General features: G+C 33.9%; 1 protein-coding gene across 13 annotated transcripts in view; it reads right to left on the bottom strand.

Annotated features, from left to right (window-relative positions):
- The window catches only part of PAM (peptidylglycine alpha-amidating monooxygenase), a 281,033-nt gene that overhangs the window by 50,422 nt on the left and 216,169 nt on the right, over positions 1 to 14,442 (bottom strand). For all 13 annotated transcript variants that reach the window (XM_058536239.1, XM_058536308.1, XM_058536392.1 and 10 more), the window contains 2 exons: positions 8,659 to 8,843; positions 7,507 to 7,578 (listed from right to left, as the gene is read on the bottom strand). In XM_058536239.1, coding sequence (XP_058392222.1) covers positions 7,507 to 7,578; positions 8,659 to 8,843 — 257 coding nt within the window. The remainder of the gene's footprint in view (positions 1 to 7,506; positions 7,579 to 8,658; positions 8,844 to 14,442) is intronic.

Raw genomic sequence — 14,442 nt, 5'->3', positions numbered from 1 at the left:
CATACTTTATCTTTTTTAAGAATCTCTCTCAGTGATAAAACTGTGTTTTGGGTCAATCAATCCAGAAAACTAGATTCTTCCCTCTCTCACCAGTGAATCACAGAGTCAACTGATTCGTCGATGCTGATTTGTCAACATTGTTTTTTCCCTCCCTACCACAGTACCTATTTGAGATTCTCATCATCCTATGATTGGCATGCTGAAAGACTCTTCTTTCTCCTCCGAGTAGATCCTCATCCCTGCCTTGAATGTCAAAATCTGTTTGGAATGGTATTAAAGCTGCTCTACGTCTGTCCAAATGACTTGTAACCTCTGATAGCACACCTCCCCTGGACACTCCTCGGTTATATCCCACCTTTTCCTCAGCTCTGTCAACCTATGTGTTTCTGGGTGGTATTCTCCAATTCTTTCTGGGTCCTACTGCTAAGGGAACCATATCATTTATTTCCCAAACTGGGACACATTTGAGAAGGAAAAGGGCATTGTTAATATTTATACTAGGCATAAATTGGGACAGTCCTGGAAAAACTGGGATGTATAGTAACCCTACCTATTGTTGACAGCGATAACATATAAAGAAGTACTTTATAACTACAAATGACAATAACAGTAATAGCAGCTAATATTTTTTGAGAGCTTAGCATGACCGAGTCACTTGGCTGAGTGCTTCATACCATTTAACATTTTTAATCTCTAGGAAATAGTTACTGTCTTCATTATAGATGAGGAAACTAATGGCACAGTACTAACCTGCACAGCTCGTAGGAAGCTGAACTTGGGTTTGGAGGAGACAGCCTGATTGAGAAGCCTACCTTCTAACTGATCACTAGATTGGATTCAGGTTCCCCTCTCCTTTCTGTACTGGCCGATATACTCTTTCCTGTGAATCTACCTCAGACCTGTCAATCTTACTATATTTAATTTTTTTTTTTAAATAAGTCTTCCGAGCTCAGGTGCTGGGTTTATTCTTTAACTGAACAAGTTTCTTTTTGTCCTGTCCTGGCTTGTCTTCTCCTTATTATAACATAAGATGCTTATAAACTAGTCCCTACATACATACCATAGTGATGTGCACAAAACTGGCCTAAAGAAAAATGACTGGTTTTCTTTGGTCTGAAAAAGTAGAAGAGTCTTCTGTTCTCTTCAATAGTTTTCACTTACCACTGGCAATATACCTTACATGTATGATCAAATTCTATAAGATGGTCTAAAAATGTTTTCTGTACATTAAGATTATCTGGGAAGGGACAAGTGGTAAGGTATAAATGTGATTTTATACAAACAATAAAAATCTCTCATTTCTTATTCATTGTCATATTTCCAGTGATTAGTACTTTTCCTATCATAGCAGATATTCAATAAATGATTCTGGAATGAACAATTTGTTACAAATGTCACTCGTTGCTATTGCATCAGTAAAGATAAAAATATTTCCTTGATGATTTTAGGCTGCAGTGGGTTCCATTTCTTTCTTTTCCTCACTCAAACTTTGATTCTTATCTAATGAAATGCAGACATGCTCCAGGCTTTTAAGTAATTTGGCTGAGTGGGTTTGGTACTTGGAAAACACAACTGTAGTAGCAGCTAATGCGTCAGGAAAAGGAACACAGCATAGCACAAGAGAATCTAAAATAATACTGATTAAACTCTAAGTTTGTAAGTTGTGTGCTTGCATTAACTACTTCATGGCTCAAAGGGCATTTTTCTATTTAGTGAGGATCACTCATTATTCCCTGCCACCCGCATTTCTGGTTTACTTTCTAATTTCTCTGGTTTACTTTCAGGAATATGGTGAGATCAAATAGATGGAAACATACATTGAAAAATTGCCCCGTGAGTTTTTTTATTTTTTTAATAAAATGCTTTAAGATTATTGGATGAAAAAAATAAGTATCTCTACTTTTAGAAACCATAAAAATCTTAATTGTGGCAAGCATTTTTATTTTAAAAATGATCAAGAACCTCTTGGTAATCTTTCAGAATCTAAACTCCCATTTCCCACACAAATCACTAGTGCTTCATTACCTAAAACAAACAGCTCTTGTTACTGCTTATTGCTCTGTGATTTCTATGGTACATGGAGAGTAAATAGGATGTTCATCAGCAGTTTAACTACTGACAAAATATGCCAAGTATCCAAGCTAACGAGGTTACAACCATGCAACACAACTGATTAGTGAGAGAAATATGAGGAATAGAAAAATAAAAGCATTTCTTTTGAGATTTTGATATTTTGGCTATGACTCAGTCATAGCTGAGTGTCCCTTCTGGTTAAAGCTTATTTGTTTTATTTACTGTTTACTTATTACTAACCCACAACATTTAACCTACTAGCCTTAGAAAAATAAAACACATGATCATGATGACCAGCTCAAGGATCACAAATAAAATGAACTTTATTATTTTTCCCTCTTATAGGACTCATCTGATTGAAAAACAATCAGAAATGAGACAAATATAAAAAAGGAGAAGTTAGGATATGATGGTTTTGCAACTACCACGCACACAGATCTATATCGGAAAGCCCAACCATGTGATAAATGATCATTCACATCTGCCTATTCTGTTGTTAGGAAACCAATTCAAAACAGCATCCACTCAGCTTCCCAGAGCCTTGAGGGGTGTTTAGAATGGCGTTTGATAGATGAGCTCAATAAATAAAGACTTGTGAGCTGCTCATAAATCATAACGAACCAATAAATTTTTAGTGAATGGGAATACAAACAAGAATTGTGTCTTCTTTAAAACAGCAAAGTGGCATTGAGAGTACTTGGAATTAGCTAAGAAGATGCTACTAAAATCATTTGTATTTTATCAGAGGATGAAGGGAGCATCCTATTTTGAACAAAGCAAAGAAACAGAAATTTTAGCTACTAAGCCTAGCCTTTGTTTCACTCCTCTCATAAATGGTTTACCAACTGTTACTTTAACAAGCTTTTACAGTAGACTATTGTCTTTTTAACTGGCAACTTTGTCCCCTTGATTCTGCTTATTTGATAAAACATGCCAATGGTAATTCATTTTTGTTAGCATAAAACCACTGTGAAATTATTCTGTTTCACAGAAGGTGTCTGAAGACCTTTAACTATCTGGGGTCAGGGAGTGTTTTCCCTCTACAAATTGTATTTTTGTCATAGTCTCCCTGCCTTGGGAATATAGTAGCTCATGCTGACCTTTGAGTAGAGAGATTGATTACACGAGGGCACAAAGACTACAATGAGAAGAGTTTGGAGCAAACTGAATAAAACATGTTAAAGCTCTTTCTGCAGCAAAAGAAATGCTGTCCAGAGCATAATGCACAATAACAAGGACATCCTGGTGTTGTAGATTTGGACTTTCAATTCTGCCTTGAGTTGTTTTAAGACACTGAATCTTCCCAATACAACTGACATAAATTTCAATACTACATCTATACTTTGAATTTTAAAGGAGAGAAACACTCAAATTCAGAACTCTTAAATGTAGTTGTACAGATTCTTGCTTGCTGCTGGCAAGCCTCTTAGGTTCAGCCCATATTCCTTGCCTAAAAATGTTGATAGAAAGCTCAGATTGCACCTGTGGTATACTGAGTGTATATAAGAAATCATAATGCATAAGAAATAAAAAGAATGTACTAAACATGCTTTAGTTTCCTCAAAGTGCCAAGCATAACACATAAGTGAGGGACATGTGTGTCTGCTCTGGGAAACCTAACGCCACTGTCCTCATTCTACACAGTCTCCCAGGATTCATTTCCTCCACCCCAAATCACTGTCTAATTGGGTTTTATTGTTCAGTTTATTGTACTTATTACATACATAGGTAATTCTTCACTTACAATGTTTTCCAAAGATGGTGACATTTCAGTTTTGAATATCCATTAGTATTTTTCTGCATGGAGGCAGACATAATCAACTCACTCAGCTAAACTCACCTATAGGCAAATAGGCTATTTTCAAAGCAGTATTGGCAGGAATACACACGTATTATGCAGCCATTAAAAATTGTGCTTGCCAATAATTTTTACAGTTGGAGGAAATATTCAAGATATAATATTGTTAAAAAGAGAATACAAAACTGTGCTTACATGAATAATATATATTATACACATAGATGTAGGTATACATCCATATTTCTGGGGATTGTGGATGATTTTTATTTGCTTCTTCATACTTTTCCCAATTTCCATATCTTCTATAACAAATATTATTTAAAAAATCAGTGAAGCATAATTTTTAAAAAATTCCTGCAGACTTAATTAAAGCCTCATTAAAATGTTTCCCATTGTTGCAGGATCCAGGACAACCTGATAGGTAGAGGTGTCATATAACGAGACTCTCCTGGTGTCTCTGTGATTAAATCTTTTCAGATAGAGTCTGAGATATATTTGCCTTACACCAAATTTTGTTCTAGAGAGAGCAGGTGTAGACAAGGATATGGTGGCAGGCTAGTATGTCTGTGAGTAAGCACAGGCTGGGCTACAAGGATTCACACAACTCAGATGCCTCTTTCAAACTCTAGTTAATTTCCAATCAAGATTAGTATTCTGGCAAAAATTAACAGCTAGCAATTTTAGTGATTAGAATTGCAAAGAAAATAAAATACTTGTATTTCTTCTGGAGAAACAGAGTACTGGATAAATTTGTGTTAGATAGATCACTGGTTTGCTCTGAATTCTTTTTCTCCATGTTGGAGTTAACTACTACTTCCTGTCCATTTGTGGCACAGCTACACTTCTTTTTTTCCAGTCTATGGAATATGAATATTTCTCTCTCTCTCTCTATTTTTTTTTTTTACTACCTTAATAAAGGTTGTCCCTTCTTTCCAACACAGCATTTATTACATATCTTGACCTTTGTCTTCCTATCTGCTTTCCAATGTACTAAGATAGGAAGTAAAAAAAAATACTGTTTGTATTATCTAGACAGAACTGTCTCTATCATTTAGCCACTGATGGGTACAGAGCTTGCCTTTGAGTGCATGTCCTCTAACGTTTTTGGGTCTCTTCCTTCCTGCCCCTCAAATGTTCCATTTCCAATGGGGGGTTGGCATCTTCTGTGTGACCAACACAGATGCTATCTGTCAGCTTGTGGCTAGCACAGCTGAAATAATTTAAGACTTTCATTTATTTGGGATTTAAAATATTAAAAGAATCAATACAACCTGGATGAGTACTCGAACATAAATTGTTTTGGGCAGAACACCAAAATAAGGCAAAGCATTAAGTTTGAGCGTTTACTTTAAAAATCAGCATACATGGCATAATTTATTTGAATAATTAGAGCCCTCCTATTTGCTACTTGGTCAGTTTAACTCCCTAGGGAATGAATACAAATAGTCATTTGTGCAAACAAACATCTCTGAGAAGAATGGGATACTCTCTCAGTAATGAGTAGATTTGCCCTGCATATTGCAAGGAGACAGATTGATCTCATTAGCAAAGCAAATGGACTCTGTGTACAAATGTGCATTTAGTATATTTCTATATTTCTCTTTAAATTCTAGGCTGGTGGTCCCCAAAGACCAGTAGAATATTACACAGGCTACCCTGGTCACTGAAATGGCTTGTGGTGAGGTATTTGTCTTCACATAGTCTAGGAGGTGACATTTTGATAAACCCACTGATTTCAACATATGAATACCACACCCTATTTTCTGCAGTATAAAAATTGAGTCAAAATAAGGCTTTTTTCCTTCCAAAGTTAAATCACTTTACAGCATTTTTATTCATAAGTAGAAGAAAACAATAACTACAGGAAAATAATTTCTTCGATGTCCATAGAACTCTTCTCTGGAACCAATAAGACTTTGGGTATATTTAAACTTAATACTATATATATGCTGTCAAACATAAAAGGGTAAATGAATGGCAAAATATGAACGTGTTTTAAACGATTTGGTTTGTAGGCATATATGACACCCCTTAAATCCTATAATTTGAAAGAACAGATTAAATCTAACATTTAAGATTCCTCTGCTAACAAAACCTTTGGGTTTCTAATTTTCCAGAGGTTTCAATGTCTCCCTTGATCAACTCAACTAACTTCAAAAAGAAAACATAGTCCACCCTCAGTTTCCACAGAAACTGACCATTTTACAAGATGCATCTACCAGCTGGTGGTCTCATTCCATACTATATCACATATGTTGATATTTGGAAATGTATTCTAAGATGACGCAAATCATTTCAAAGACATACATTTCAAACAGTGTGTGCAATGTCAAAATAATTCATTTTAAGTCTGAACAAATTTCAGTACAATTATAGTAAACACTCTTAATACTACTATATTTAGGCTGCAATTACTGACTTCTTTACAAATATATACACAGGGTTGATAAATTTAGCTATTTTAAACCATACTCAATAGTTTACTATGAACCACTTAGCATAAACTATTTAGTATAAAATTATCTCCCTTTTTTTTGACAACACAAAAATAGAAACAATTTTGAGCTAAGTTGTATTTTTTAAAGGCCACTTTGTTAGAATAAGATGTTATGAAACATAATCTATATAATTTAAAAACTGTTATATTACAGTTTACTCTATTCCCCTTTCAGAGTGCATTTTTTCCTTTAAAAAGTCTAGATTCTTTAATTTTGCAAATACTATTAGTGCAAGAGTGGTATCTTTGACCTAGACCTAATAGAATACATTTTGAAGAATTCCAAACTGGTTTACAATATCCAAAGAGTCAGAAATTTCTACACATCACTAAAAGAAAAATCCTACCCATTTCCTCTACACTTTATGTTGTCATTAGAATTTGTTTGCATTAACGTTAAACTAATGTTTCAAGATATATCATATCTAGGCCAAAAATGACTTGATAAGATAACATACTCCAACATCTAACACAAAGTACTATCTTTCAGACAACTGGCAAGAAACCAAGATTCAGGAGAATAATTTTTCAGTGCCAGCACATGCAGTGTATGACATAAAGCATCAAGTATCACCACTTCAAATAAATGGAACAGAGGAAGACTGATGCTTTCTTAACTCATCAGATGGCAACTTAATACAAAAGTACAAAAGAGTAAGACGATAATCCCTCCTACCTTACTGAAGGCAGAGAAGAATGACTTAAGAGAGGCAAGATGCAGGTTTAATTCTTAATTTCTTTTTTCTTGAACCTCAAATACAGTTAATGAACACATCATACAAAACATACAAGAATTTAAATAGTAAAGGTCATAAGATTTCAAAAGCAGCCCACCTATTGTTTCTACTAATTAAATTTGCCCTTATTTGCATTATATTTAAAAGTTACAATACTAAATAAGCTAAAACAAAGACAGAAAAATCTAATGGGACTAAACTACACTAATGAATTTTACTTTTAAGCTAAAGTGCAACAACTGACCATTTTATCATGAATTATGCATAATGTAAAAAGAGCAATACATAGCGTTGGAGACTGATAAAGAAAGACCTAAAATATCTCAGTAACTTTAAAATTTGGTTGCCTATTTGGGTAATGAATACTTTATAGGCCTAGTTACAGAAGTAAGCATACATACCCTGTTCTAACACTTCTTCTTCTTCTCGTTTTGGCTGCTGTAGTAAAGAAGTCTTATCCTTGTTCTCTGTTTCTGTAAAGGATTTAAAAAGCTGAGCATAAATTTGCAGTACATATTACATACTTTAATAGTTTACTGGAAATATGCTATCAATATAAAAATATTTTAGGGTCTTATATTTCATAAAAACAACAGTATTAAGAATTTATATGGTAGAAATGCTCTAATTTACACACAAACTCCGGCATAACCACCTTTATCAGACTTCTGACTTAATAAATAGATTAACTACCCTTTCAGTAATATATACACGATACAGAATTTTAAAAATGCATTAATAAAACTGCTTGCATTTGTTTTTGTTTTCTTTTAAATTGAATTTAGTAATATTTTAAGAACACTTTAAGGCACATTCTATAATATATTAGGATCTTAATAAATGACCTGACTGCTATGTTAATTTCTTTCATAAAATTTCCAGTAGAAAGAAATAAGAAGTTGCTTTGGCATTTTAAGATTGAACCTGTAAAGCTTAGTAGTCTCAGCATACTTGATCTAATAAAACAGGGTGTGGGTTTTGCAATTTTAAACTTAAGAAATGACAATCAATATGACCATTTTGCAGATGAACAGTAAGTTAAAGAACACTTCTGAGAATGAGACCAAAAAGGTCAAGACTAGTAATGCCTCATAAATCAAGAACCACTCTTTGCTTGAGGAGGCCCATTAAACAGATAATTTGGGGTATGGTTGGACATGATAACCATTTTCATTGGCAAATTCTAGCACTCTTTAGAACGTGGTATATAAATTCACAAATTGCATAGTCATTACTGGTTATAGGAGGAATGAAATGGAGAAACTAGAAAACATGAATTAAATGAAGAAAAATCTACATTTATGGAACTGGTCCCAAAATGAATCTGTTTCATCACTAGTCGAGATTTTTCACTTTAACTGTTTTGATGGGACCATGTCAGGAGTGAAGACAAGGTATAGAAGAGAGAAAAGAGGGAATCAGATTATGTGTACACATGGATTGTTTGACAGAAGGAGGATGATTTTAAATATTAATCATATACTCAAGTGAGATGCATAAGAAAATATAAAATACAAAATCATATGTTCCTTTAAATTTCACAACAATTTTACCTTTGTGATGTCCATGCATCATAACCATATCAGACTTCACAGGAATTGGAATATTGGCCTCTGGTGGTATGGTTCTGAACATTTCTGGAGCTACATTCTGTGTACAGGTCATGAAAGAAACTGCATGCTTGGCTTCCATGTAATACATAATGTATAAGTTGCACATTTCATCACTAGATGTGCCACTGCAGGCCAAAAAAAAAGTAGACACAACAAATCAGCCATTCACATAAAACACATTGTTAATGCATGAAAAATGCAACCAGTAAATCTGCCAGCAATGGATTCAAAGTTGGAAATATTGTGCATTTATTTTATAGCTTTCATTAAAACCCATCACAGTTTTCAACATCAAAAGCACATTGTCAAAGCCATATTTCCACTTAATAATGGAGTATCCGTTTGCAGTCACTCCATGGATATCACCAAATACCGCGGATGGAAATAGCATTTAAGTAGCAGCGAGACACTTTCTTTCCTCTTCTAAATCCTTTTATTCTTAAGTCCTTCTTCCATTTGCTACAACTCATAGATTGGGAAAACTTCTTGTCTCATGGAAAATCTTAATTACTTACTTAATAACAGTAAAATTCAGAACACTTCAACATAAATATCATATATTATTCATAAGTCTTTAAAAATGGCTTTTTTCCATTTAACCCTGAGAGTCTGGGATCTTGTTTTTGGTAACTGACTCCTTTCCCATGATCAGACGAATCAAGAATCATGTGTTGATACTAAGACATCATAAACGTATCCCTGATATCTGACTTCGCAGCTTGGCTTCTACAGAGAAGGAAAAAAGAATGCCTCAGCAATGACACAAAATAAAATCAGCCCTAATCTCTTCCAAGGGCTCAGACCTGAATGGGGTAGTTCAGTACAATTGAACAACTTAATGTTAAAAATAGATTTTAAAACAGTGGGATGGTCATTTCCAAGAAAAAAGTTCCAAATAATACAAATTATGCCTAATAGTTGATAAAATGTTTTCCTCTTCCTCAGTTCACATGAGTTACTATGTATCTCATTCTCTTCACTATCATTAGGAAGGTATTATTTAGGTACACCTTCAAAAAACGTTTATATACCAAGGGAGTTTGGGCAAATGAACATTTCCTTTTTGGTGTTAGTTTTGACAATTTCTAGCAAGCCTTTACTAATAAAAAACAAGCTATGAAGTGGACTATTTGCTGTACAGAAAGACGTCAGTGTTGATTTTTCCAGCAATGTCATGCAGCACTCACTTGCTCTCCATAGCAACACTAATGACATCAGTAAGGGAAGGGAAAAGTAAAAATCTTTTCCAAACACGGATGTGGTTTCTCTAAGCTCTGAAAACGTAGAGCCCCTGAGAGACCACAGGAATGAGCCCCTGCCATGGGAAGCTCTGGTTATGCTTTAAAAAATCATTTGGCTTCTCACTCTGAATCTGATACCTGTCAGGGTAATTGCCTCTCCCGTGAAATATAAGCAAACAGTGAAGTGCAAATCCAAACAAACACCTGTTCACTACACACATCTTCATGTGTCAAAACACCATTCCTAAGAATTACATTTTAACAGCCTTAGAGTTGGTCAGAAAATTCTGTGCTATAAAAGGAATGGCTGCTGCCAAAGTAATAAGCCAGAGCCTTCCACCATATTATCTACCCTCCCCCTGTTCAAAATGAGGAAAAATGTATAGACCAAGAGAGAGAAAAGGAATTTAAGATGTGGCTCTAGCTTTGAAAAATTAGAATCATTGTGCAGAGAAGGAAAACAAAATAATCATGCAAGCTTCTCAAATTAATGAAAGGAAAAATTTAATAAATTTATACAATAATAAATGAAACTTACAACTAATCCATGAACAGATTCTTCCATATTTTATCTGTTTGGGAACATCATGCCCATGTTGATCTCTAAACACATGTGATTTTGTGAGACAGCCTTATCAGCTCCCCAATATACTTCATTTAAGGTACTGATTCTATGATACAAAATTGAGCTGATCAAATAATTTCAGAATCTTTGCTATCATAAAGAAAATTTCATTAAACAGCTGAAGAAAAAGAAAAGAGTCATACTTGACTCCTTTCCACCTATAATTGAACTTATAGTCAAGGTAACTCTGAGCTCCCATCTGACAGAGAAACTAACATATCCTAAATATGTTAGGACTCAAATCATCCTTGGTCTCAGCAACAGTTTGCCTATTTTATTTTACATTCATCTTTCTTTCACTCAAAAAAAAAAAAAAAAATCTGACTTTAAACCAAACTGCTTTTTGTATTCTTAAGAGAGAATTTTGACACGTTTATTCTTATTTTCCATAGGGAACAATATATGCAATTCAACTCTGTCAATCTAACGATTATTAACATGAGAAAGCATACAGGGACATTGTGCCCACATGTCTGCCCTGGCTTTGCTGAATGGCCCTTTAAACACTCCCTAACGCCAACGTCAGTCCCTAAATGACGACTGCTGGCATCGCTTACATTCCAAAATTACAGCGGTGCATTTCCTTCGTCTTCATGCATAATAAAGTGCTTATGTGATAACTACTTCTTTTATACCAGCTAGCTTTAAATCTGACAAAGCGTGGTGAGCCTGAAAAAGGTAAGCCCTCAATAAATATTTGTTGAATGAAAGAAGAATGAATCATCTATCTTAATAAATATTTACAACTTATTATGGCATAACCTGTTACACCTAATATATCACACTGCTGAGTCAGGTCAATTTTATGAACTCAACTGATTTATAGCATTTCTGAAAAATATTTATATGTATCTGTTTATCTATCTATGTATCTATCTATCTATCATGTTCTATGAGAGTTTTTACAAAAATATATTATTTCACACTATAAGGATATGTAATAGAGATTTAAGAAAGTACAAAGCATTCTGAAATGTATCATTAAAAAAATCCATAGATTGTTGTACACCATGCCTATGTTTCAGACAGTGATACTGCACTTTGATGATTCCCTCATGCCTTGCTCCCGCCCCTTACACTCAACAGATGCCAGGCTTAAAAATAACCAATGGCAGGTCATACTAATTTTGGAGAGAAATATGAAAACTCTAAAGAAGTTATTTTACAAAACTTTGAATTGTTTCTTAAGAGGTTTCATGGTGCTTTTAAATTTATACATTAAGAAGTTATTGATCATATAACTTTATCTTTGCATATAATACAATTTAAAATGCTGATTAAAGTGCTGTGTTTGGTATCTACGAATATTCATTAGACATTCTCATACGTACATGAAATAACTGGTTCCAAATGAAAAATACGATTAAGAAAATTGATCAAATAGGTAAATATTATCTACCAATTCTCAAGAAGTAATTTTAAATTTTAGCATACAAACTTTTAGGCAAATTAGCTGACAATTATTTTTTGTTGTAGTTTAAACTTGACTAAACATTTGAAATGAATTTAGAGAAGTGTCATGTTGAGTAAAAAATACATAATGCAGTCAGGCACAAAATACTGCTTCTTCATATATTGATAATACTATGTTGTCAGTATATACATTGGTGCAACTTTGTCTAAGATATATTATCACATTTACTATTTAAAGAGAAATATTATATATATGAATAAAAAAAGTTACCATTAAGTAAATTCATTAATATGTCTTGTCTTAAATCCACCTATTTTTAATGGTTGTATTTTGAGACGAATCCCTGGTATGGGAAAATCAATCACTAATTTTTAAAGTGCTTTTTATTAGAACTATGATTGTTCTATCCAAGCAAAGTTTTCTCCAGTCCTAAAATTTCTAGCTTAATACAGAGTTAAGCTCAGATTGGGTGGAAAAATCACTCAACTGAAAATCTTCCTAGTAGGCCATTGATGACACAATTTTCCTGTAAAACCTAGTTTTCCAGTGGCTGCATGATAAGAAGGTTAAAAACTTGAAGCCAATGGTTCTTCCAGTGCCTGAGGGGAATCTACTAGCCCCATAGGACCTTTGGATAACTGGGATTTGTATCTAAGTCGGCTTCATGCTCAGTGCTCAAACTTGTGCCCAGTGGGAGTGTATGTTTGTGTATGTGAGTTGGGGGTTAGGTGGGGGGGAGAAGAAAGAGGGAGAGGAGATTTAAAGAGTATCATTTAATTTAACAGACATCATAAAATACTCGTTTTCTTGTTTTACTGGTTACATTCTCAACTGTGATTCTATAGTACCCCATGGAAGTGGTATCCATTATTCTACAAAACAGATGCATTGCTGCTATCACTTTTCTATAATTAAAAAGCATATTAAGTGCTATAGGAATGCTAAGCATTATTATGAAGATTTTTATCCATATTTAAATTTATTCAAACTTGTCTTATTAGTTTATCATTCCACTGAAAACAATTGCTTCCTTAGTATCAATTAAGTATTCAGAATGTGGACTCACCAAATAAGGTAATTTCCTATAATTTTTTCTATTTCTTTTGTATTACACAAAATGGCATTTTCTTTAGCCCACATGAGACTTACAGAAAGACAGGTTGATATAATTATTTGGGGGTATTATTTTAAAGCAAAACGCACATTTTGAAAAAGATTAGAATTATTCTGGACTCATGAAACTGAAAGAGGCCTCCAGAGACCACTTTGGCCTCTCATCCTGGTACTAGAACAGGTCATTAACTTCTGTGGTTGATAGTGCCTCAAGAGGAGACTCAAAGGATAGAATTTGGTCAGTTACAAGGCCCTCCTCCTCCCTAATTTTAAAGGGAGCTCTAACCAAAAAATTCTACTTATTCCACACTTGAACTTGTAAACTAGTACGTACAATGTGTTGAAAAGGATTTTTTACAACTTTGTTTACCTCTTTCAAAACTTAATAAAATAACCAATGGCATTTAAGTCAAGCTCCTGGAGCTCTACACTAACGTAAAACGAAGATCAGCTGATCAATACCCTGTGACTCCTATTACTTCATGTATTAAAAGACTGTTAAGAAGTGAATTGTCAGACTCCTTCCTTCAAATCTAATTATGTCGACTTTGTCTATCCTTTTATTATTACCATTTCATGTCATTTAATAATTTTATTGCTTTTCTCAAATTTCTTTTCCAAATTTATCAAATTTATCCAAAAGCAAAGCCATTGGAAACTTCTCGTTTAATATGAATTGATCATTTTTTTCTATTTTGAACATAGATTTTCTATCTTTAGCCTTAAAATTGATGCTTATTAATATAAAAACCCTTTTAGAATGACATAAAAAATCCTATTCCACCATCTCAAATGCCTTTTTGTAATTTTACCTACATCAGTACCTTTTCCCTTTCTCATGACAACCAACAGCTAGTGTTGTCATCATAAGAATCACCTTCAGGGCATCTAATGCATATTTTCAGATGCCTACTTTCTGTAACTTCTCTTTGATCAAGAGATAAATGGTTTAGAACTCCAGCTTCCAGGTAGCACCAGAAAATATTTTATAACCTAATTTAACACGGAAAGGAGGGCTCCTTGGTTCTTTTCTAACAAAAAACATGATAAGAGACTATCTTTCATTATTAATTTAGGCAAACCTTTTTTGAAAGAGTGCACAGTACTTTGAAAATTTTACTTACTTCAAAGAGGCTCAGTATTTTGAAAATTATTTAAAAGTCCAACATTCTATTTTGCAAAAGCGCTGCATCTTATTTGGGGTAGACAAAACAACTGGAAGACATTGAATAATCCAAGCTTTAACAGGCAGAAAAAACCACGGCTCTGAGTAATTAACGAGCACCACCAAATGCAGAACCCATATATTTGCCTAACTTGAACACAGGGCA

This window comes from Diceros bicornis, chromosome 1 (genome assembly GCF_020826845.1).
Source record: "Diceros bicornis minor isolate mBicDic1 chromosome 1, mDicBic1.mat.cur, whole genome shotgun sequence".
In the NCBI taxonomy this organism is placed as follows: domain Eukaryota; kingdom Metazoa; phylum Chordata; class Mammalia; order Perissodactyla; family Rhinocerotidae; genus Diceros; species Diceros bicornis.
The sequence above is the reverse complement of the archived record's forward strand: the minus strand, read 5'-3'. Positions and strand labels throughout refer to the sequence as shown.